The 22,834-nt window shown below is 41.1% G+C and overlaps 1 protein-coding gene and 1 long non-coding RNA gene across 5 annotated transcripts in view; one reads left to right on the forward strand and one right to left on the reverse strand.

Moving 5' to 3' along the window:
• Nucleotides 1-2,000: 2,000 nt before the first annotated feature.
• Nucleotides 2,001-6,944, reverse strand: LOC107309517. Of its 4 annotated transcripts, none has more exons than XR_001553211.2 (2): nt 5,839-6,944; nt 2,001-3,994 (listed from the first exon to the last, which is right to left on the reverse strand). It is a non-coding gene; the product is annotated as an uncharacterized LOC107309517 (long non-coding RNA). The 4 variants fall into 4 exon arrangements; XR_001553214.1 differs by lacking the exon at nt 5,839-6,944 and adding an exon at nt 4,920-4,984; XR_001553212.2 differs by lacking the exon at nt 5,839-6,944 and adding an exon at nt 4,574-4,848.
• The window catches only part of TRIO (trio Rho guanine nucleotide exchange factor), a 221,479-nt gene continuing 203,521 nt past the window's right edge, over nt 4,877-22,834 (forward strand). The window contains exon 1 of the mRNA XM_015854391.2: nt 4,877-5,227. Coding sequence (XP_015709877.1) covers nt 5,107-5,227 — 121 coding nt within the window. The 5' untranslated portion in view covers nt 4,877-5,106. The remainder of the gene's footprint in view (nt 5,228-22,834) is intronic.

Genomic DNA, 22,834 nt, shown 5'->3' on the forward strand with positions numbered 1-22,834 from the left:
CCTAAATGTTAATGCTAGTGACTGAAAATCTGAAATTATAGTGTGCATGTGTGTCCATTTACATATATGTATATTTCCTTAGGATAAGGACAAGCATCTTTTAAGATGTAGACAGCAAAGGCAATGGAATGTCTTGTCTGAGATGGAGCCAAGTGGCTCAGCTGCCAATAATTGTACAATAATGTAGAATTATGAGTGCCTAAGTGTAAAAAGTAAAACCAACACTTCATTAGGCTGAGGTTAGTCAACAGATGGCAGACCACCAATAGTCATTAAAACATCAGACGGGTGGTATAATTTCTACACGTAACAGAAGTGTCCTTGACATTGACAAGTCAGTACATGCCATGTAGCAGTATTGGGAGCTGGATTTTTATAGAGATATCACATCACTGAAATGGTGAGAAATAAAAAATTTTTTAAAAAATTAAAAAAATTATAAAAAAAAATAAAGCAAAACCTGTGGTTTGGCTATCAATAAAATCAGGATGGTTAACTTTTTTGGTAAATGATATGCAAAAACACACAAATTGGTCTGTAGGTTATTAAAAACTTGCTTCACTTCCTGATGAAGATTTGACAGTCAAGTGCACATGAGGAGGCAGACTTCAGTTGTAGTGGCCATCAAAATCTGGTCAGATAAAGTTTTCGACTTAAGAGCACTAAACCTATCCTTTCAGGTGTTAAGAGTACCTATGAAATGTTATGCTCTGGTGATTGCTGGCAGTGCTGCTCTGGGTCTATAATAAATGTAGGAATGTTAAAGACTTACCAGTGGAAATACATGAAAAATATTTTCAAATACACTGGCAACATACCACACAGATGATAGATAGTCCATCTGTTATCAGATACCAAAAAAGGTCTGTTTTTCAGAAAAGGAGAAAATCTGATGACGGGTCAAAAGCTGGAGTTTCAAAAATTCATGAAACACAGAATCACAGAATCATAGACTGGGCTGGGTTGAAAAGGACCTCAATGATCATCCAGTTTCAACTCCCCTGCTATGTGCAGTGTTGCCAACCACCAGACCAAGCTGCCCAGAGCCACATCCAGCCTGGCCTTGAATGCCTCCAGGGATGGGGCATCCACAGCCTCCTTGGGCAACCTGTTCCAGCGTGTCACCACCCTCTGAGAGAAAAATTTCCTCCCAGTAGCTAACCTAAACCTCCCCTGTCTTAGTTTAAGACCATTCCCCCTTGTCCATCCGTTCAAACATACCATGAAAAGGGGACCATGTAGACTTAATAGTACTCGAGACAACTGCAGTGCACTTTCAGAAAGACATTGAAGCTACTACAAAAAACATAGAGATAATAATCGTAACTGTTATAAAATGTCTCAGTGCAACTCTGAAGATAGCAGAGATACATCTTGTGCTTGGAGAAAAATTTGAAGTTGACAAATGTTTCTATGACTCAAGCGCAATGTAGATAAGAATCCAGATAGCAACTTGGAGGTGCTACACATTAATAACTTTAGTTGCTTTCCTTAACTGTTACAAACTTGAAAGAAGCCTTGTCATCCCAAAAGCACAACAGTAACTGGTAGGGCATTCTTTACTAGTTTTCACAAGCACTTCTGCATTATAGATTAATTTGGAACCTGCAAAAAGACTGCTACAGAAAAATAATATTGGTAAGAAGCAGTTCGTACAGGCTGGCTAGGTTGAGGGGAAGTTCACATATATATTCCTTTAAAACATCCATGTGGAACTCTTGGCCTTACACTGTCACAGTCTATGTTTTAGTTTGTAAAATCAAAGTTGGCCATAAAACTTGTAAACAACTGTGAGAAGTGAACTACACTGTAAACTCAACTACACTGTTGAGTCTTTTTTCCTTCCCATAATTGAAGGCTTTTGATTCTGAGCAATAAGACAACTGTGATCATCCACACAGACAGATCAGAGTTATCTCCTGTCTGATGCTCATTCAAATGAAGGAGTTCCTAGTTTACGTAAACTCTCTTGAAAGCTTGCAAATAACAGTGACTTAAAATCAAGCTGTTGCGCTTCTTTATTTGTCTTAGAAATAGAAAAATCAGGCAATCTTTATCTTCATGAAGCAGACAGCAAATTGTGAAGGAAAAGAACCTGAGCAACATCCAGCTTGAATATTCCATTAAGGATAAACATGGTGACATAGTGGCACTTCTTGGTCTGGATACTGTGCATGCTTCTTTCTTCACAAGAGATCTCTTTGCCTGGAATAAAGATATTTGTGCACTGACATAATGGTTTTAGAATGACCGTTCAACCCAAGTAAGACACCACACATGAAAAATAAAGGACATACAAATGAAACAATACACATTTTACAGCTTTCGTCTTTCTCAGGTATAAATCTTTCGGAAAAATTTACTTCTATGAAATCAAATGCCTTTATATATGTGCGTACATTCACAAAATAGAGATTATTTCAACTTATTTAGATTTAAAAAATCCTGGTAGGCAATTAAAAAAAAAAAAAGTCTCTCAGTCTTAGCAATATTGATATTTAGCAGGTCATGGTACCCTTAAAATATTTTATTTTACAAGTGTACTTTTCTTCTATTGAGTTTATTGCTGTAATTGGTGCAAAATCAAATATGGACTGACAAAAACTGAGAAACAAAGTTGGAGCTGAGGGTGGAGAACAAGGTTGTTCTCTAATACCAAGCTTCCAAAGTATGCAAACTCACACAACTCTTCCATATGCAATGTTCTTTACATAGACAATTCATACTCTCCCCTCACCTTCCTGGGAAGTTTTAAACCTAAAGTTATCAAGATAAACTGGAGTAAGAAACATGATTCCTTAAAGTCACAGTATTAATACCTTGTGCATGATATCCATACGTAATCACAAATGTTTAGTATCTCAACCAGAACATTGTTTTCCTATCATAACCATTTAATTTAATCTTCAGAAAATGTTGTATCATGAATGTAAGCGTGAACCCAACTATTGCTACAGTCCTTTTGAATACTGCAAAGGTTATGGATGTGTTTGGTTGTTGAAGGTTTCTCCATAAGGACTGCCTCTAGGGCAGGTAAAAGAAGTAAACTGCAACCGCTTGATATCAATCAATGCACTAAATGGTTCTCATGCAGTTTATTCTGTGCTGGTGCAGAATATCATCTAATTCCTGCTCTCAGGTCTGCTTCTGGTTTGCTCAGGAGCAGAAGCATTTATTCCAGTTGGTTTCTGCTTGGTGGCTGCTGCTAGGCCAGCTAGAAAGGAATTCACGTTGCAACCGCTTCTGCCAGCGGGATGCTAATTTGAAACATTTTCCTGTGCCCATTGCCTGAAAGAAAAACATTAAAAAAACTCTTTTCAGTCAAACTAATCTCATCTCTGTAGGAGAAATTAGGGCAAGGGTGGTTGCACAGAAGCTTTTCAGCAAGCTGTACAACCTCAGCTTAACACAAACCTTGGAAAAACATCTTCCACATCACCTGACTGTGATAAACTAACAAAGCCACATTATCTCTTGAAGTTACTTTTGCTTTTAACACTTGCAAAGGCTCAGGAATCTAATTCTTGAAGCCATATGATTTTCAACTGGATGTAGCCATGTTTCCTACAATTTACTACAAGCATTTGAGAGCTATTCTTCAGCTTTATTACTTTCTGAAGGTGCTTAGCAGCCCTCTTTAGCATTATCCCTCCAACCTCTCCTTTAGATAACGGTGGCAGTGCAACAGAAGAACCACTGTTCACAGAATCACAGAATTGTAGGGGTTGGAAGGGACCTCTAGAGATCATCGAGTCCAACCCCCCTGCCAAAGCAGGTTCCCTACACCATGTCACACAGGTAGGCGTCCAGTTGGGACTTGAATATCTCCAGAGAAGGAGACTCCACCACTTCCCTGGGCAGCCTTTTCCAGTGTTGCACCAGGACATGCTTTAACCAGGCATCCAATCGCATTTCCTATCACAAGCTGTTCGCTTTCTTCGTGTTCATTTGACTTGTCCACGATAGAAGATATTTTGATGCTTCATTGACATAACTAAAAAAGAAAAAAAAAAAAGAGAAAAAAGAAAGAAATCGTTACAGTAGATTTGTTATTTGAAAAAAAGAAAAAAAAAAAAGAGAAAAAAGAAAGAAATCGTTACAGTAGATTTGTTATTTGAGAATGACTTCATCGAATCAAAGAATGCCTTAGGTAGGAGCGGACCTCAGAGATGATCATCTCCAACACCCTGCTGTGGTCCAGGCTGCCCAGGGCCCCATCCAAACCGCATTCCCCGTTCCCTTCCGAACCGTGAGAGCCGTAAGAGCTCCCCGCGTGGCTCCTATCCCTAACAGCCGTCTCCTACGGCCCTCAACTGGAATTGCCCACAACCACGCTCCTGCAGCAGGCGCTGCGCGAGGAGTGGGAAGCCGAAAGCGGCTAAAAATAAAGGAATGACATAATCCAACCCCCAGACCCCGCCCGAATCTCGGCGACCGCCGGCACGGACCCCGCACCCCCCGCTCTGCCGCAGCCAATAGGGAGCGGCCTCGGCGGGATCACGGCCGCGGTGCCGCCCCCTCCCGACCGACGCCGGACGCAGCCGGAGATTCCCGAGCTTCCCCCCCGCTCTACCCCCGCCGCCCTTGTTCCTCGGGCGGGGTCGCGTTTCCTCTCCCGGTTCCCCTCCCAGGCAAGATGGAGGACGGCAGCTGCTGCGGCCACCGGTCCGGCCGTGGTTAGCGCAGCCACTCGGAGAGGGGGGGAAAAAAAAGAGGCTGGGAGCATCCCTTTCTCCTCCCCCCGACTCCGCGCTGTGCTGACTGCCGGCCCTCCCCATGCCGTCCTCCTCCTCCTCCTCCCGCAATTGTCTGCGCTCCGGCTGCCGCCCGCCCGCCCGCCCCGGCTCGCTGCATGCACACGCCGCCTCCTAGGTGGCTGCGGGGGGTGGGCGCTCCCGGCGCTGCCATTCCGCGCATACCTTCATGTCCCTGCTGCCGCCGGCTGCCGCCCCCGCCGCGCATCGCTCGCCCGCACCGCTCCGGCTGCCGCCCTGAGAGCCGCGCCCGCTCCGAGGTGAAGGCGGCGGCGGCCGCGCAAGGGAGCGGGGCGGCGGGGGCGGCGGCGCCGGGTCTCAGCCGGAGGAAGCGCCGCCGCACGCCGCAGCCATGAGCAGCGCCGCCACCACCGCCACCACGGCCGCGGCCAGCACGGCCGGCAGCGGAGGGGGAGAAGGGGCCGAAGAGGCGGCCAAGGACTCGGCGGACATCGCGGCGTTCTTTCGATCCGGTGAGCGGGGCGGCGGCGGGGGGAGAGCGGCTTTGTCAGGTGCCCCGTGGCGCCCAGGTGGCGGCCGCGTGGGGCCCCGCATCCCGCGGGCTGCCCGCGGGGCCGGGCGCTGCCCCGAGGCGGTGCCGCCGGTGACAGGTGCGGCTGCCGGCCCGCAACGGGAGCCGGGACCGAGGCCCGGGGCAGCCCCGGCTCCCGAGGGGGGGAAAGGAAAATCGGTGTGGGGGGGGCGAGGCGGCGGCGTGCCGCAGGGCTGCGGGCTTCGGGCGAGAGGGAGGTGACGCGGCTTTGAAAGGCGGCGGGAGGGGGGGAACGGAACGAGCGGCTCCGGGGCTCCGTGCCCGCGCCCCGGGGAGGCCCTCCCGCTGCGCCCGGCCGTTGACAGGCCGCCGGGATCAAACATGGAGGCCGCCGCCTCGCTCCGTGCTCGGCCCGGCACGCAGCCGGCCTGAGGGAGGCAGGGAAGGAGGGGGCTGCCCGCACGGCGTCCCCGGTAATGGCGGCTCCGAGCCCCCCGGGCACCCCCCGGGCGGGGCGGGAGGGCCGGGCCGGGCTCTGGCTGCGTTCGGCTGCCTAAAAAGGAGCGGCGTGAGGGGAAAATGCAGACTCACCGGCCGAGAGATGGGGGGGATCGCCACCTCGGCGTGTGAAAATAAAGATGACGGCTGTAATAGTAATGAGAATAATAAAAGCCGCGTTAATGTGGGTTTTTAAGGGAAGTCCGTGACGGAAGTGGGATGCGCAATCAGCGCCGCTCGCTTGAAGGAGGATGAAGGAGGACGTGCGATCGCAGCAGGGATCCCCGAACGGGACTCGGGGTTCGGGCGGAGGGCTGAGCGCCCTCGGAAAGCTCTGCGGTTCCCCGGGGGCCCGGTTGGGCAGAGCAGCGTCGAGTGTGGAGGGAGCTCATTGTTGGTCGAGGGGGAAGGAGCGATCTTTGTCGTTCTCGGAAAGATGACGTTGAAAGCAAAGCGATGGACCCGTATAGTAGACGTGTGTGTAGTTACAGATGGGTACGTGTTGTGTAGTAATCCTGCAGTTCTGGGCGACCCTGCCGGCTGTATTAATAGGCGTCTGTGTGTGGGCAGGGGGATGACACAGACTCGATGAGCTTGTCAAAGGTGCGGGGATGGTTTCTTATGCTGATAGTTTCTTATCCTAGGGAAGTTGCACAGAGCTTGGTCTTGCAGCTGCAGAAAGTCTTAAAGCGGTGTAAAAAGACGTGTCCGATGCTTACTGAAGAACTCTTAGAGCATATGTAACCATTGGGATTCTCATTTTTGTATGTACGTGTGGAGCTGGGCTGTGGCATACACTGGGAAACGTTCCGGCATTTCAGTGGATGTTTGGTACTAAGAAGAGCTCATTAAACTCCGCATCTCTCTGTCATTTGCTCTTCCATATGAAAAGGGCCCGTTATGAGATCTGGGTGTTCCCTTTTGTTTGGGCAGGAGGTGCAATTCTTTTTATTTCATTGCCACACAATGGACGCAGCAATCAATGAACAAGCATAAGACCTAGTTTGCTGTACGTGGGAGCGTACAAAATATTTTTTTCTCTTGACAGCATTTACAATGACAAATGCTTCCTTTTTCCTGTCACTTGTAACATTATGTCAGCAAAGCTGGTGCAGTTATTTAAAAGGAAGAAAAAAAAGAGTAAAAATGTTACAGTGTTCTCTAGGATGAAAAAAAAACAACCCCAAACCCACAATGCCTGAACAATCAGCTGTAATCTCAGGTTAGTACACTGCTCAGTTGTGCTGCCAGGGGGATGGCTGGCTTTCCTCCTTTCCTTTTGTAAGACTGAGCGTGAAGTAGAATTAAAAGAGCTTGATGAATGAAGTTTCAGTGTGTGAAAGGTTAAAAAAAAAAGTTAAAAGAGGGAAGATTTAGGTTGGATGTTAGGGGGAAGTTCTTCACTAGGAGAGTGGTTAGGCCCTGGAACAGGCTGCCCAGGGAGGTTGTGGATGCCCCGTCCTTGGAGGTGTTCAAGACCAGGTTGGACGGGGCCCTGGGCAACCTGATCTAGTAAAGGTGTATGTTTGGTGGCCCTGCCAGGCAGGGGGGTTGGAACTACATGATCCTTGAGGTCCCTTCCAACCTGGGTCATTCTGTGATTCTGTGAAAGGTGTTTCAGTAGGATATTGAACAGTGTCTGTGTTCACTTGAAACGTATACATTTCCAGCTCTTGCTTTGGTTATGTAAATGCAAACTCACTCTGAGTAAGTTAAGTATGTTGCAGATAGAAAACCTAAGGGCAGCTTACTTTCTGTTGTCTGTTATCTAAATCTTATTAATTGAAGCTGAAAAGACAAGGATGCCTTGTTAGATCTGACAACTTCTTTGTAGCAGGACTGAGAGTAAAACTGCTAAGAGACAGAGTTGGTGCCAAGTGAAGTGATTATGTCCTGACTGAGAAAACTGTAGGAAGTGCCTTTCTGTCCTATGCATAAGCTAGAGATTAGAGATAACAGTGTAAGCTGACAGGATAGTTTTGAGCTGAAGATGTATAGACAAGCATCTTATTAAAAAGTACACTTGTGTGACTTGATTAATAAAATCTCTTACAGTAAAACTTTGTTTTGGTTTTATTATTCTGTGTTACAGAACTTCTAACATTCTAATGGGTAGTGCAGACTAAGGGTCTGTAGTTGGTTGCTGATTCATGTGTTAGGTGTACAGGATCTATTCTGCATCAAAGTATAGAGAGAAAACGTTTCACAATGTATTCTAATATTCAACTTAAAATCATGCGTATTCTGAAGGGCTGAAAACAGCTGGCACGTGAGCATGCTTCCAGGAAATATATGTACAAAGCAGAGTTGGGGGTCTGTCATCAAGGCATGGCTTCCAAGGCAGTGAGCGTGCAGGAGGAGGTATGAGTTCTTTTTCACTGCTGTTTTTAAATCATTGTGTCCGTATGGCTTCAGGTCCTTAATGCCTTGGGAAGGTGGTGCCCCCATCAACCAGCACCTTTGGAATGTACAAATTAGGGCTGCCTGTTAATCAGGCTATTTTAACATCATCCTCCAAACTGTTTTTGCTAATTGAAGTTAATTCTTCCTTTAAGCATAAATAACGAACTTTTTATTCATTTATTTTATATTATTATATATATTAAATATATTATTATTATATAAATTTTATATATTATTTATATTAAATATATATATATTACCTATTGTCTTGGCTAAGTAAATGAGATATAGATTTACAGTTAAATTTATCCTAGTAGAATGGTGGAGATATCTCTGTATACCAAAGGATGCAGAGAAGAAGGCTTACAAACATCTAATTCAACTCTTGGTTAGGTGATATAGCAAGTACCTCCATAAATGACTGTGATAAGTCTCAGTGGGAACACAAACAAGTTACCGACTGATAACTCATTGCAGTTTTGCAATGATAGTGGATTAATTATTTCCTGTACAATAAACTGAGTGCCTTCAGCAACCTGTGCTGTAACTTCAGTCATGTATGAACAGACAGAGCAGTTTTTGAAGCTGCTGAGAAGGTTCTGAATGTTAGCATCATTTATTACAACACTTATCACATTTCCAGGAGCAGCAACATTTACATTTTGACTAAGGGGCAGGAACTTCATGCAAAGACAGAAATGTCTGAAAAACAAAGGAAGAATAAGACACTGGAAGTCTTGGCAGTAGGATGAATTAGTACACAAACTTAGCCAGCTAACATCCGAATATAACTGTCAAACATCATTGAAAACTTGATCAGAGAAAACACAAAGGTGGAAGAATTTCTGTGTAGAAATGAATTTCCACTGCTGGCAGCAGCCCTTCATCAGGAGGGGGATTATGAAAGTGGAGTGGATCTGGAGAACAGCATCCCAAATGCAGCATCTGTGTGCCACCACTCCCTGAATGGAAGCCAAAAATGAAGGTAGTTGCCAGAGTCATTTAGAAAAACACCTGCTCTAACGTTGTACACTTCATGCTTCCTTCACGTGCTTTTTAATGTAAGCTTGCTCAGAGATATGATTTAGCAGAGGGTTGTTAGAGTTAGGGTACTATGGTTAGGCTGCGGTTGGACTTGATGATCTTTGAGGTCTTTTCCAAGCTGAGCAATTCTATGATTCTGTGATTCACTTTAGCATTGAGGTATATGTAGATGCTAAAATGCTTGCATGAATATTTTAGGAAAATAGGATGCAGAAATCTAGGGTGATTATAGACATGGAGCTGAAGTCTTCTGCAAGTACTAGTGGCTTGAGGGACTTTGAGTAATCTGCCTGAAGTTCAAGTTCAACCAAGTCTGCCTATTGCAGTCTAGGCAGATAGTAGCTTGATTAGGTGCAACCATATAGGAAATATTAATGACTATCATAAAAGTATATATAATTGATTTATTTTTTCCTCTTAAATAATAATTTTGTGGCTTTCTTAGTTTTCCTGAACAGTGCTTCAATGGTAATGTAAAGATAAAACAGAAACAATTTATTCAGAAATGTAGGATTTCAAATTAAAGGCAGGAAGTGTGTTTTGTTTCTTCCTGGTCACCTTGTTTTATACACTTTTATCTTGTTTGCTTTACACTGGTTGTGATAGTGGCTGAGAATGTTGACTGTCTGTAGTAGATACTATTAAAAATGCTACCAAAGCAGAAAGTCTTCTAGGGAGACGGAAAGAAAAGAGAAAGATTTTTATGGAGAAGAAAAAGCATGCAGGCTATTAAAAGGCAGGAAACTTCTTCATGAGTACTGCTATTCAAAAGTACACTACCTTTCAGATCATGGGCAAAATGGTTTGTACGCTAGGCATCAAATGGAAAAAGCCCAGTTTTCAGCTTAAATTCATGGAGCAGAGCATGCAATGTATAAAGTTCAGGTAGTGCCTTTCTAAGAATGTTCGTCAATCTCCTGCTTGTATGTAGCAACTAAGTTACAGTGAATGTAGTCATAGCTGTGGTAGTGTGGGTTACTTGGCATGGCACCTGCACTAGCTACAGAGTAGCAACAAACATCTATTAAAGACATCAAATAGCAAAACTAAAAGCCAAGCATTGGCAGGCAACCTTGGTGGTACCCCACAGGGCATCTCCAGGCTGTCCTTTGCAAGTAAGTATTCATTCATGGCCTAGTGGCTTTCAGGTGCTGGGGTTTTATTTGGGGGATTTAAGAAGTGGTGAGGCATGCAGACAGTATAAGCTAAGAGGGAAGTCAGTTCTGTTTTCCAAGAATCTGTTATTTTGTCCTCTGAATTTTGTTGGCCGTTGAGAAGGTTAAAGCAAAGCAGTGTTACTGCCATTAGTCCTGGTTGATCCAAGCTGAAAATGAAGTAGGCCGTCTTGTGAAGTTTTGAGTCCAATTCCAGCAGCATCCATTTTAATGAGATGGTTGGAGGGCTGTTTTGGGAAAGAGAAATAGAAATGTCACAATTTGATAGTTGCTGATCCATTGTGTGCAGGACTTAAATAACTACAGAAACAATACAGTGGAGATGTTAGCCTGGGAATGGTGGTGTTGGGTTGACGTTTCCTGGAAAGGAGGACAGAGCATTTCTGTGTGAAATGCAGCAGCTGTTCTGCAGCTTTGTTTGGTATGGAACGGTCGAACTTGTTGGGATACTGAGGGTTAGTAGATTGTGTGTGAAAGAGTCAGAAGTCATGAACATTTCTAAGCGGGAATGGAATTACTTATAACATCTGTGATAGCTGGCAGTTGATGAACTAAATACATGTTTGAGGTGGAAGGTAAATGGGAGCTAGAGAAAAGCCAGGCCCTTTCTTGAGAGGTGTACGTTTGAGGAGTCATAAAGCACCAATGTGCTCAGAATACATGCACTTAGAAAGGAGCTGGCAGAATTAGAAAGACAGTTGGTGCTAAGACTTTCTCTAATTACATAGCTCCATCACTGTGTATACAAGGTGGCTGGTAAACTTTTATTAAAGAAATGCTTTCTCCCCAGCTAAATGTTCTACAGAAACAAGTATGAAACTTCCAACTGTAATTTCAAATGGCTCCCAAATGCTTTTCAATGTAAAATGATCATGTAAGTAAATAAAATATAAACAAGGGTAAGAAAAACTATCTCTACTCCAATGTAAAGATTACTATTACCATTACTATCAATCTGCTGTTTTTCAGTTAAGAAGAGAATTCTAATGTCAGCAAATAGGCCTGTTTAGATGTAAACTTGAATCAAGATGAAACTGCACTGTTTTTTTCCCCACAGCTTGAGGAAGGAGATGAGATCACTGTGAAATAGCTGTTTGTGGTCAGAGGTGTTAAAATGGGAGAGACACAAACTTTGGAAGTGCACTGGGGGGGATGAGGTGGTATTCTTTTGAAACTGAGTGATGATTTTAATGAGAACAAAGCAAACTGTTTTTCCTTCCTGATGTTGTGAGAAACCAGCAAAAAAATAATTATTTAATGAAAGGGCTATTGATCAAAATAAAAAATGAAGGTCACAGTAAGCTACTTTGAAACTATTCACTAAAATAATTACATCTAATTGCTTTTCCTCATAAAGAAATATGTTTGATCTGGAGAAGAAACTTCACGTTTTTTCTTGGTGCAGTGAAATCAAAAAGTAGATTACTGGTGAAGTAATAGGCATGATCTGCAAAGCTGAGTCATGTTCCTTCAGGAAGGATACTGCTGTTTTGAGAAAACAGATCACTTACCAAGTAGTGAGGAGGAGGAATTGAAATGACAAGGAACAACTCAAGTGCTTTTAGCAGTAAACACTACAATAGGTGAGAGCCTCAGTTTTGGTCTCTAGAATAGATTGGTATATTGTTACACAAAGATGAGGGTCATTAATGAGTTGTATCTGCAGGGTCTCACCAAATGCCTTGTATGCTCAGCTGTAAGGATACAGAGCCCCTTCTATTGGCTCTTCTTCATCTGAAACTGGAGCAGCAGATCCCAGCTGCTTGTGGTTGCATGGAGGAGGAGGAGATGACTTAATTGTCTTTGGGCATTTGTTTAAAAAATGGGACTGGTTTCCGTGGTTGTTGAATGGAGTTTTCTCAAAACATTTAGTCAAATTTGTTTCTTCAACTTATGTCATTATTAATACCATGCATAAGTGGCAGTAGCCCTTGTTGTTTTTAAAAAAGGCACTGCAAATGTCAAACAGGTTTTCCTAGTGAGCAATGCTGACTTGTGCATCTTGCTGGTGCTTTGAACGTGATGTTTGTAACCTGGACCTTACTGAAGAACTGAGATTAGTATTACTGCTTTGTGGTACTTGTTCTTTGTGTCTTTTGTTGTTGTTGTTTTATTTTATTTTTTTTCTCTCCCTCCTAAGGAGGAAAAAAAGCCCTTTGCAGGGAGGTAAGAAAATTCCTGAAAAACCATTGTGCCTTTCAAGATCAAAGATGCTTCGAAAGCAAGATGAAAATGATAGAAAGCTAACTGTGGGTTTCCAGCTCTCAAAACACACAAATGGATTTTTTTGTCTGGTATATTTTCTGTGGAAGTATTTCAACAGAGCGCTCAATTCCTACGATTCTGTGTAGGAGTCAAGTTAATATTTACCAGTTTATGCAATGGTCAGGATGTGAGGCTCAGATCTGGGAAGGTTTGTTTTCCCAGATTTTATAGGGATATATAGATGGATGTATGCCTGTGTGTTTGCCGGCAAATAGTGTTCTGTGTACCTTAAAAACTGAATTTGTATGATGAATCTTTTAACAAGAAGTTGGGGAAAGTATTCTGGGCAGTAGGCGCCTAACATCACTATTGTGACAAATGGTGTGCTTGTTCTATTCTGCAATGAAAATGTCCAGAGCTTAATTACGCTTGTTTCTTTGCTGTCCTAGTACAGCAAAGTATGTGAGAGATAATAGTACGTATGTGAGAGATAATAGTTAACATCAAAGTGTCTGCAGACTATGTGAACAGCCAACAATGCTTTTTGTAGTTAGATTTGTACTGAACTGTTTAGCAATTGAAAACCTGGGGTCTGGGGTTGTAGTGAGATTTCTTTAGTGCTGAAAATGAACAGGGAAGTACACTGTAGCCAGTGTGGCTCTTATGAAGGTGTTACATACCTACTGTGGAGTTCATACCTCACTTCTTGTTTAGAAGAGCAAATTAAACTATAAAACTTCTTATTTATTTTTTTAAAAGAAATTTCCACATTTCTGTGCATCAATAAAACCTTCAGCCTCATGAGGTTCTTTGTCAAGATATCTAGTCAGAGGTTTTCCCTGAGGTTTGTGATTGTCATATAGCTGACAATCTATATATATATAGATTATATATATATAAATTTCTTTGGGCCTGTCAAACAACAAGAGTTGTTGCAGAGATTTCCTGAAAAAAATAAAAGTATCTGATGTTGTAGTCTTAGAGACTGCTTGTGTCCCAAGCCAAAACAGATGTTAAGTGTTTGGATGAAATGAAGTGGCATGTCTTAAAATTTGGCTGAGATAGTAAAGGAAGGATGCATCAAGAATGATAGGAGAATACGTAAGGAACGTCACAAGAGTTGGGTTAGAATAGATGGACTATTTAAACACTAAATGTTACTTAGCTAACCTCTTAAACTATACAATGAGCTGTGCTGTAGCCATTGTGTAGACTTGGCTCTGTGCTATTGGATAGAATTTTCTAGTGGAGCATTAAGGTAGTCAGGTCTTTATTTTCCAAATGTTTTTCATGCTACCAACTTCTGAATGTGTTGAAGGCAACAATTATATCATTTTCTGAGAATATAAGAATACTCCACCCTCTTCTTAAAATTTAGGTTGAGGTTTAAAATGTCATGGCCTTTTGTAATTCTTCTGGAATTAGAGAAATGAGTATCTACAGTTGAAAACACGGGAAAAAATGTAGAAAGCTGCCAGCATGGCTGCACGAATCAAAATGTAAGTTGACTGTGGATGGTTCTATTCTATGTGTAAGCTGGTAGTTTATGGTGCAGTGAAGGTCAAACTTAAGATTATGACAAACCCCTTGTTTATGAAGCCTCCTACTTTTGCATTACAGAAATAAAATGGAGTGTGATTTCTCTGCAAAAAAGTCTGAGCAGACACGTTTTTTTTGTTTATTTGTTTGTTTTTGAAAAAATAAAGCTTTAATATCAAAGGATCATAGGGGTTGGAAGAGCCCTTTGGAGATCGTCTGGTTCAACCCCCTTCTAAAGGAAGGTTCCCTAAGGTAGATTACATAGGGAGTCATTCAGTCAGGACTTGAGTATCTCCAGAGAAGGAGACTTCTTAACCTCTCTGGACTCTGTTCTACCGCTCCAACACCTTCACAGTAAGGAATTTTGTCTTCACATCAGTGTGGAACTTTCAGCGCTCCTGTGCGTGCCCGTTGGCCCTTCATTCTGTTACTGGGCAGCTGCGAAAAGAGCCTGGCCCCACCCACTCGACTGCTGCCTGTTGAATATTCATGACCATTGTTAATATTTCCTGATCCCCTATTGGTCTTCTCCAGGCTGAACAGCCTTGTGTCTTTGAGCTTTTCCTTATAAGGGAGAAGCTCCAGGCCCCTCACAATCTTTGTGGCCCTCCACTGGACTCTCTCTAGAAGCTCTCTGTCTTTTTTGAAATGGGAAGCCCAGAACTGGATACAGTACTGCAGATGTGGCTTCACCAGAGCAGAGTAGAAGGGAGAAATAACCTCCCTTAATCTGCTGGCCATGTTTTTCTTAGTACACCCTTGGTCTTCTTGGCCACAGGAACGCACTGCTGGCTCATGGCCAACCTGTTGTCCACCAGGACCCCCAGCTGCAGAGCTCATCTCCAGCAGGTCAGCCCCTAACCTGTACTGCTGCATGTAATTATTCCTCTCCAAGTGTAAGACTCTACACTTGCTCATGTTGAACTTAGTCAGGTTTTTTGTTGTTCAGTTCTCCAACGCGTTGAGGTCTTGCTGGAAGGCAGCACAACCTTCTGGAGTGTCAGCCACTCCTCCCAGCTTTGTATCATTATCAGACCTGCTGAGAGTGCATTCTATCCCTTCATTCAGGTCATTGATGAAGATGTTGAACAAGACCAGACCTAGTACTGACCCTTGGGGAGCAATGTTAGCTGCAGGCCTCAGTATCTGAGCATTGTCCCTAACTTTTTTTTTTTTTTTTCTTCAACTGATGTCAAACCAGACAGGAAGTCCATTTTGGTTGCCTTTTACTTATCAGATTGGTCCTTAATCAGTGGAACTGGGATGATTACAGCAGTAGATTTAACTTATGCTCTTGCTTTACATCTTTTAATGTCACGTTATGTGCTCCTCAGGTAGCTGTTTTCCACAGGTAGGGATAGTTGGACTTGGAACTTCTCCTGGCATGCGAAGTTCAGAAAGCAAATCAGTGCTGTGCATTGTTGAACTGTGTCAGGGGATTTTGTGAGGTGGGCCTCTCTAAGGATGATGACAAAGGCAAGCCAAACAAATTTGTTGAGAACTGACAAATCTTCACATGGAAAGACTAACTGAGCCATAATAGCTTACCTAGTAACTTGATGATTGGTTTCTTAATGCTTTATTAAAAAATCTGTGTATCACAGAATGGGCTGGGTTGGAAGGGACCTCAAGGATGTTGAATCTTCAACCTCCCTGCTGCAGACAGTACCATCAACTTCCACATTTAATACCAGACTAGGCTGCCCAGGGCTCCATCCAATGTGGCCTTGAATGCCTCCAGGGATGGGGTATCCAAATGTATGTATGTATATCAAAAGGCCAGTTTCTCCAGAGTAGAAGGCTGCTTTTGAAAGGTAAACAAGAACACTTGCTTGACTGATTTACTTGTCTGAGTAGCTGAGCAAGAAGTTGCAAACCTGAACTTTATTTCTGATTCCATTATGGGAAAATTCTACTGCTTATCTGTTGAATTACCATGTTGCTAGAGCTAAGTCAAGCCTGCTTATAAGAAATTGATAAAAATATATAAAATACAGCTTGGTGAGTATAGCCATTACATTCTGTTATCTGGCGGTGCAAAAGGAATGGCATATTTTGTTGGATGCTGCAAGGTTTGCAGGGATTGCAGTCAAATTTGCCTGTCCTTAACTCTAAATAAAGGTGCAACTCTGATAACAATAACCACTCAGCATGTGTGTTAACTTTTTCTTGAGCTTGGAATCAAATGCATCCTTCCCTAGCCAAAGGGAAACATTTGAGAAGCTGTGACGCATTTACACAGATGAAGGAAGGAAATGTCCAAAAGAGTCAAAAGATAAAAATAGATCAGTTTACTGGGCTGAACTCTGGATGGGAATTGAAGAACTAAATATAAATCTAAATTTGTACCTTTGGGACTTACATAACTGAGTAGTATAACCCTTTCCTGTTTTTTCTTATGTTAAACGTTATAGTGGACAACCTCGGATAAGGACTTGAGTCAAACCTCTTGAGATGGTTTTGAAGTGGCTTAAATGGGTGACAGTGCTGGGAGTTTGATCTCCTCTTGATTATTGCTATAGCTCAGTGAACTTCTAGAAAAGTGGATTAAACTTTTTTTTTAATTTTTTTTTATTTTTTTATTTTTTAATGAGGTGCACACTAGAAACGATATCTCTGGGCTTCACTGGACAAAACATTTAAGCTAGTAGTTAAATAGGGCTAATATCTGTGAGGTTAAAAAAGGGAATAATGTTTTTGCACCAGCTTCTACAAAGGAAGTAAATTTGCCTCTGACTCTGATGTTAAAAAACAATAAAAATAATAAAAATGCCATCAAGTCTCCATAGCGGTTAAGGGAAAACATTCTAGTTCAGAGTGTTTAAAATTTGCATAATGGAAGAGGATGCTGTAAAAGCTCTTCATATGCAAAGAACCATCCGGATTACTTTCCTTAGTTGATTATGGTAGTGCTGTCAAAATCAAGATAAGCTGTCTTTCTCTCTGGAGAAGAAATGCTACATTTTTGGGGGTACTGGTACTTTGTGGGAGAAGAAGTGTTACTATTAAAATAGTTTACTCATGAAGTGAAAGTAGTGGAAATTTATGGATAAAAATGATAGCATAATGATGTACAACTTAGAGCAGCAACTGTTTCCACTCCACCCTGCCCCCCTAGGTATGGCAGGTTAGATTTTATTTAGTATCTTCCCGTTTCTTAAGATATCGCTTAGGGAAGAATGTTTACTTGACAGATGTATTAATAGTTACAATCTTGTTTGTTTTTGTTTTGGTTTTGTTTGGTGTTCCAGAGGAGCTTAGGAATGTTTTCTCAGGGTTGTTTTGGATGAATTTTCTGTCTTTGATAACTAAAATAGTATATGTTCCAAGTAGCAATTTATCTGTTAAAGATGTAAACAGTTTGTAGAAAAATGACCTGACTACTTACAACAAAGCTACAGTAAGTCAGTTTAAACTTTGTATTTATGAAATACATTGTCATATAGTATTACAAATGCTCATTTTTGTAACATGGTTTTGAAATGGATGTCCGTGTTGCTGCTCTCGTTGTGCTAACCCACTGTTCTGAACTTGAAGCTGTGAAAACTTGTTTGAAAGATGGGTTGGTTAGCTGAGCTGCAAGCTTAATGAGCAACGTTTTTGCTTGTAGGCAAATTTATGACTTGGAATTTGAGCCAGGGCTTACCTTGCAGTTCGTGTCCACTGAAGCAACAAGAAGAAAATCAAAGAACAAGTAGATACTGCTCTTGATAATTTTGTAGGTGGTATTTTGGAAGTGAAAAGGAAGTTGTAGAGTCTTATGTTTGATTGATATGATGTTTGAACATTAAGGATGAACATACCTCAGTGTTAAGGCAGAATGCTTAATGGACGGCTTTTTAGTTGTCTGAGCAGCTTGAGCTCAGTTATGCATATGATGTAGCTTTTGTGTAGATATAGCAGAGGAAAAAGATTTGTGATGTTTTTTTGTGTGTATGTGTTCACAAACAAGCAACATAGTATCCTTCTCAGGGTTTGTTTTCTTGTGCAATGTCTTCCAGTACTTGGCATGGGAAATTCACTCCCACTTACTTCCTTTACTGATACTTTGTGTTCTGGCTTGCATTCTAGCTACAGACCTACAGAGGTGGGGACAGAACTAACTGGTTTGAGTTCTGTTTTAATAAGACTTGCTTAACTGTGGGGAAGATTTGACAAGGGATAGTCATCCTTTTCCAGAGTGGCTTTTTACTGTCTTAACTATCTTAACTGTTGTCCTAGTGTATACTATCACTTCTTTTGTTTTGTTTGCTCAATAAATAAGACAGAAGTCTGGCAGATGATGAGCTCAATCTGTAGGCATCAGTGTTCATGTCCATAGGAGGTCCATTATGCATACAGAGATAAGTAGGAGGTCATATGGAAAACTGTTGCATGCTTTGAGTGTTAAAGCGTGTGTGCTACATTTAATCAAGGTTGCACAGACAGCCTTTGTGCTGTATTGCCTAGTTTTTGAGTGCTTTCTGTGACTGCTTCTGGTTCTAACTCAATTAAGTCATTGTTTAGGGTCTATGTAAAGTTTTCATTATATGCCTTAGTGGATGACAGTAGATGACACTGATTTTAGCAGAATACACAGTGTTATCATGTTACATCTGAGTTAGCGGAACTATTTTGGGAATAGGAATGCATTAATTGACTATACAGTATTAAACAGAGTGGATGTGTTAACTGGTTTATTAAACAGAGGTGTTGATTACAGGAAAGAAAACTATCAATGCTAGTACTTCAATGGGAAGCTGGGAGCAAACCATTAAGTTTGCTAGCTTATTCAAAAAAAACCCTTGGTCTGATTTCTCTTCCTTGAGCATTAGATTATGCTACATTTGTTAAAACTAAGTGAGGGAAGATCTAAAATGTTGAATGTAAAATAAATAAATAAATAAATAAAATAGAAAGGAAGCACATGCTAATTATTCTTTCTTAAGCTTGCATATAATTAGACCTAAAAGGCATAAACTGCATTTGGTTTTCCACAGCATGGTAGACTAAGCTTCATGTGTAAAACCCTCTCTGGAAGAGCAGATGATGCTGAAGGGCTTTAAGTGGGTATACATACTGATGAATGACCTAAGTTACTACACTTGTGGGTTTTTGGTTGTCCAAATATAAGCAGAAAAATTGCTGCTTTAATAAGAAACTTTCTGAACTGAACTGTCATGTAACCTCTGAAGAAGGAACTAATGCAGATGAAGGGATGCCTTCCTTTTGGATAGACAAGAATTATGTGCTATGTAAAAGCTGTGTTCCTACTGTATGGTGAAACAGGAATTGACTATATATTATATATATAACATATATATATATATATATATATATATATGCTTCTTCATAGTAAGCTAAATTTACTAGTGCATTAAATTGGATTCTTTGTTGAAAAGGGGCTAGGAAGATTGTTATCAGAGATATGATGCTGTATCTCCATAGTGAAGTTGGATAGTGAAGGGAAGTATCTGGAAATATTAGTTATAACTTCTGTATTCATTGGCTTCAAAATCTTTGTGTTGGAGGTTGGTTCTTTTAGCATTTGAACAATGCATAACATAAGGACAATATTATTATCTACATTAAAAACAAGCATGAAATAGTTGTGTTTGAATGAGCTGCCCAGAGAAGAATCAGAGAGAAGGGCAGTTAATTGATGGAACTTGATAAGACATGGTTGATGGTTGGCCTTAATAATACTGAAAGTCTTTGCCAACCTAAATATTGTTAATGTGGTGTGTTTCTCATCTAAATGTTCACTCCTTTTGAAGCATGTTTGAAGAATTATGTCAGAGTTCAAGACCAAGTTTAGATTTGTTATACCATTGATACTGTAAAGAAAAAGAGGGAGAAATGAGCAAAACATTTGTTGACACTGGGAATTCATTGATCAATTTCTAATCATTGAGTAGGTCTTTGGTACAGACTGTTGAGCATCCAGTAATTGAAGTAGAGCTTCAGAGAATAAGCAATGGTGTCCTTATCTTGATTCTGACAAAATATGCTGAGATCTCACTGATGTGAGAATTGATCTTTGAGAAGGCAGCAGTACTTCCCAGGATCACAGAATGGTAGGGGTTGGAAGGGACCTCCAGAGATCAGGTCCAACCCCTGCTACTATTGTTCATGTGTTTTTATTACAGTGATAATGTGCTAAAATAAGAGAGAAAAGCTGTTAATAGGCCATGGCCTAGATAGGCCTAGCATTTCTTCATATTCTGAAGAAAATACAAGAAACAGGAAAGGAAAATTTTGATAGAAGGCCTTAATAGGCCTTGGTAATGTAACACAAGAATTAGTTAAATTTAACTTGTATAACATTTTTTTAAAAAATTCCTTTTTCCATATCATTATTCTCCAAATTTCTGTTGCTCAAAAGTAGAAATGTGCTATTGGGCCTTTGTGGAAAGAGCAGTGCAGTTGTTCCAGGAATATGTTGGTAGCACAGTCTCAGATTCGGAAAGAACCCAGGCATATCAACATCTTTGTAGTCAGTTCCCTCGGTGTGGACTCTGATTTGCCAAGAGTGCAAAAGTGGATGTATTAAAAAGATATGCTTATCTCAGAAGATAAGCTGAACCTTATCTCTAAGTAATTATCTTGTTGTGTTCGGGTGAGATTATTAATCACATCTTTTAATTAGAGAAATGCTTGAAAGTGTGGGCAGTAACTAAATGTTCTGCTGACAGTGTCCTCAGTCAGCCTGCTTAAGCAAGTTAATCAAACTCTCCTGCATCAAAAACGTATGGATCCTAGTGAAAAATGGACTATGGTCAAAAGCTCTTGGTGAAGAAGTGTGACGTACGGAGCATATACTACCTTGAACTGAACCTATAAAAGGTCATCTAAGTCTCCTTGATTTTTGATTATTGCCTTCTAGTACAGAACATTAAAGGAAAAGCTGACTTTGTTAATACAAAGATTAGTATCCAAAAAGGACAGTTCAAATAGCTGAATAATTGAAGCTGACTGGAGAAAAAAGAGTTAACTTGAGTTTACTCCCTGGGCTAACAGTAATTTCAAAGTTAACATTCTGAGAAGTTGCTTTGACAGCGATCTTGGATCTAATCCTGCAGCATGTAATTAGAATTGTCATTCCATGTGATATTTAAAATGTTTATAACTGGCTTCAGGTTAGCACAGCAGCTGAATGTGGCTGAGCTATTTTTTTCAGATCGCAACTACTGAAGTAGATATTATCTGTGAAGATTGTCTCACATAAACAGCATTCACGTTTCTAAAATGGGAAATAAATCATCATAAAGAAACAAATTTCAGTCCATGTGTTTTGTTCGCTGCCTTTAATTTAAGGAGCCATGTATGATGTTACTACTGGATATCCTGCTTTTGTGTCTTAGACAGACTTCTGAGTCCATTAAAGATATTTTTGCTCCGTATCTTAAAGATGAAATGTCAAGGTGCGATTTTTATTTTCAGCTGACGGAGGAACTTGACTGTCAAGTCTATGGAATTACTAATTGGCTGATAGCTTGAAAATGGCTCTTAATTAATAACATAGTTTTTATAGAGTTAGCTATGTATTAATTGTATTAGTGGCCTAATTTATTTATTTATTTATTTTACCTTCATAATTAGCATTGCTAAAGGGGTGATTTTTGCTGGAATCCTGTAATGGTAGAAGTGGAAAAAAATGGTTAATGGAAGGATAAGAGAATCGTGTTTTTACCTGGGGAAAAAAATTAAAAAAAAAAAAAAAAAATGTACTGGAAAATGCTGTACCTGTAGAGCCATGCTGATAAAAAGAAACAAATCTGTAAGACCAGTAGTTTACAGCAAACAATGCACAGTTCTAAACAGCATCATGCTCTTCTGAGGCCAACCTTAAATGTAAAACTTGAAATAAATACTCGTTTCCTTTGCACTGCTGGTGGTTCTCCCTGTGAATGTGCTGTGATCTGTAGGTTGTAGTTGCTTCTGAAGTTAAAAATGATTATTAATTAAGTTTTGCTGAGGAATGGTGTCTGATAGCACTGTACTTTTTTCCTTCTTCATCTTCTGGCTGCTAGATGTTGAAGAAAGAGTTGAATGTAGGCTATGCAACTTGAATTCCTGAGGAGAAAGAGGTCATATGTGTGTTCTTAAAACCTTTTTAGACACTGCATCTCTGTCTTTCCCTTAAGCTTTCAGAGACTTGTCTGATTATAGCCTCAATTAAATTCATGTCCTTTGATGAAGGAAGTCCTTTGCTTAATGTGTAGTTGTTATAGTTGGTACAGGAGGGCGTCAGGATCCAAAATTAATTGCCTCTTGGGACTGGTAGTGACGCTGAGGCATTAAAAAGAACATTGTCTCTCTCAAAAGCTTTCTGAAACAATTAGAAAACGTGGTATATCCTTATTACATTTAAGGAAGTATTGTTAGTATTGAATGTTGCTCCTTATTTTTCCTTTGTAACAATAAATATAAGGAAATACTTTGTTGAAGATGACCCAAGTTGAGAGAGGACGGCTGTAGTCTTCTTGCTGCTGTCTTGTTCTATGTTCTAGCTCCTAAGTGCAGAAGGGAGAACCTGAAGTTGACACCAAGGGAAGAGGGCATCTCATTACACAACCACTAACAAATGTGTCAGTGGTAGAACAATATGGTTTCAACATCCTGTTCTTTGCTTTGTACTGAATTCCTTCCTGTTTTAAGAACATGGTCTTTAAAATGCGGCTAATCAGCTTGAGTTGTAGGAACATTGTGCTTATTACCATAGCATCTGTACTGAGCGATTG

The sequence above is a fragment of the Coturnix japonica genome, chromosome 2 (assembly GCF_001577835.2).
Source record: "Coturnix japonica isolate 7356 chromosome 2, Coturnix japonica 2.1, whole genome shotgun sequence".
Taxonomy (NCBI): domain Eukaryota; kingdom Metazoa; phylum Chordata; class Aves; order Galliformes; family Phasianidae; genus Coturnix; species Coturnix japonica.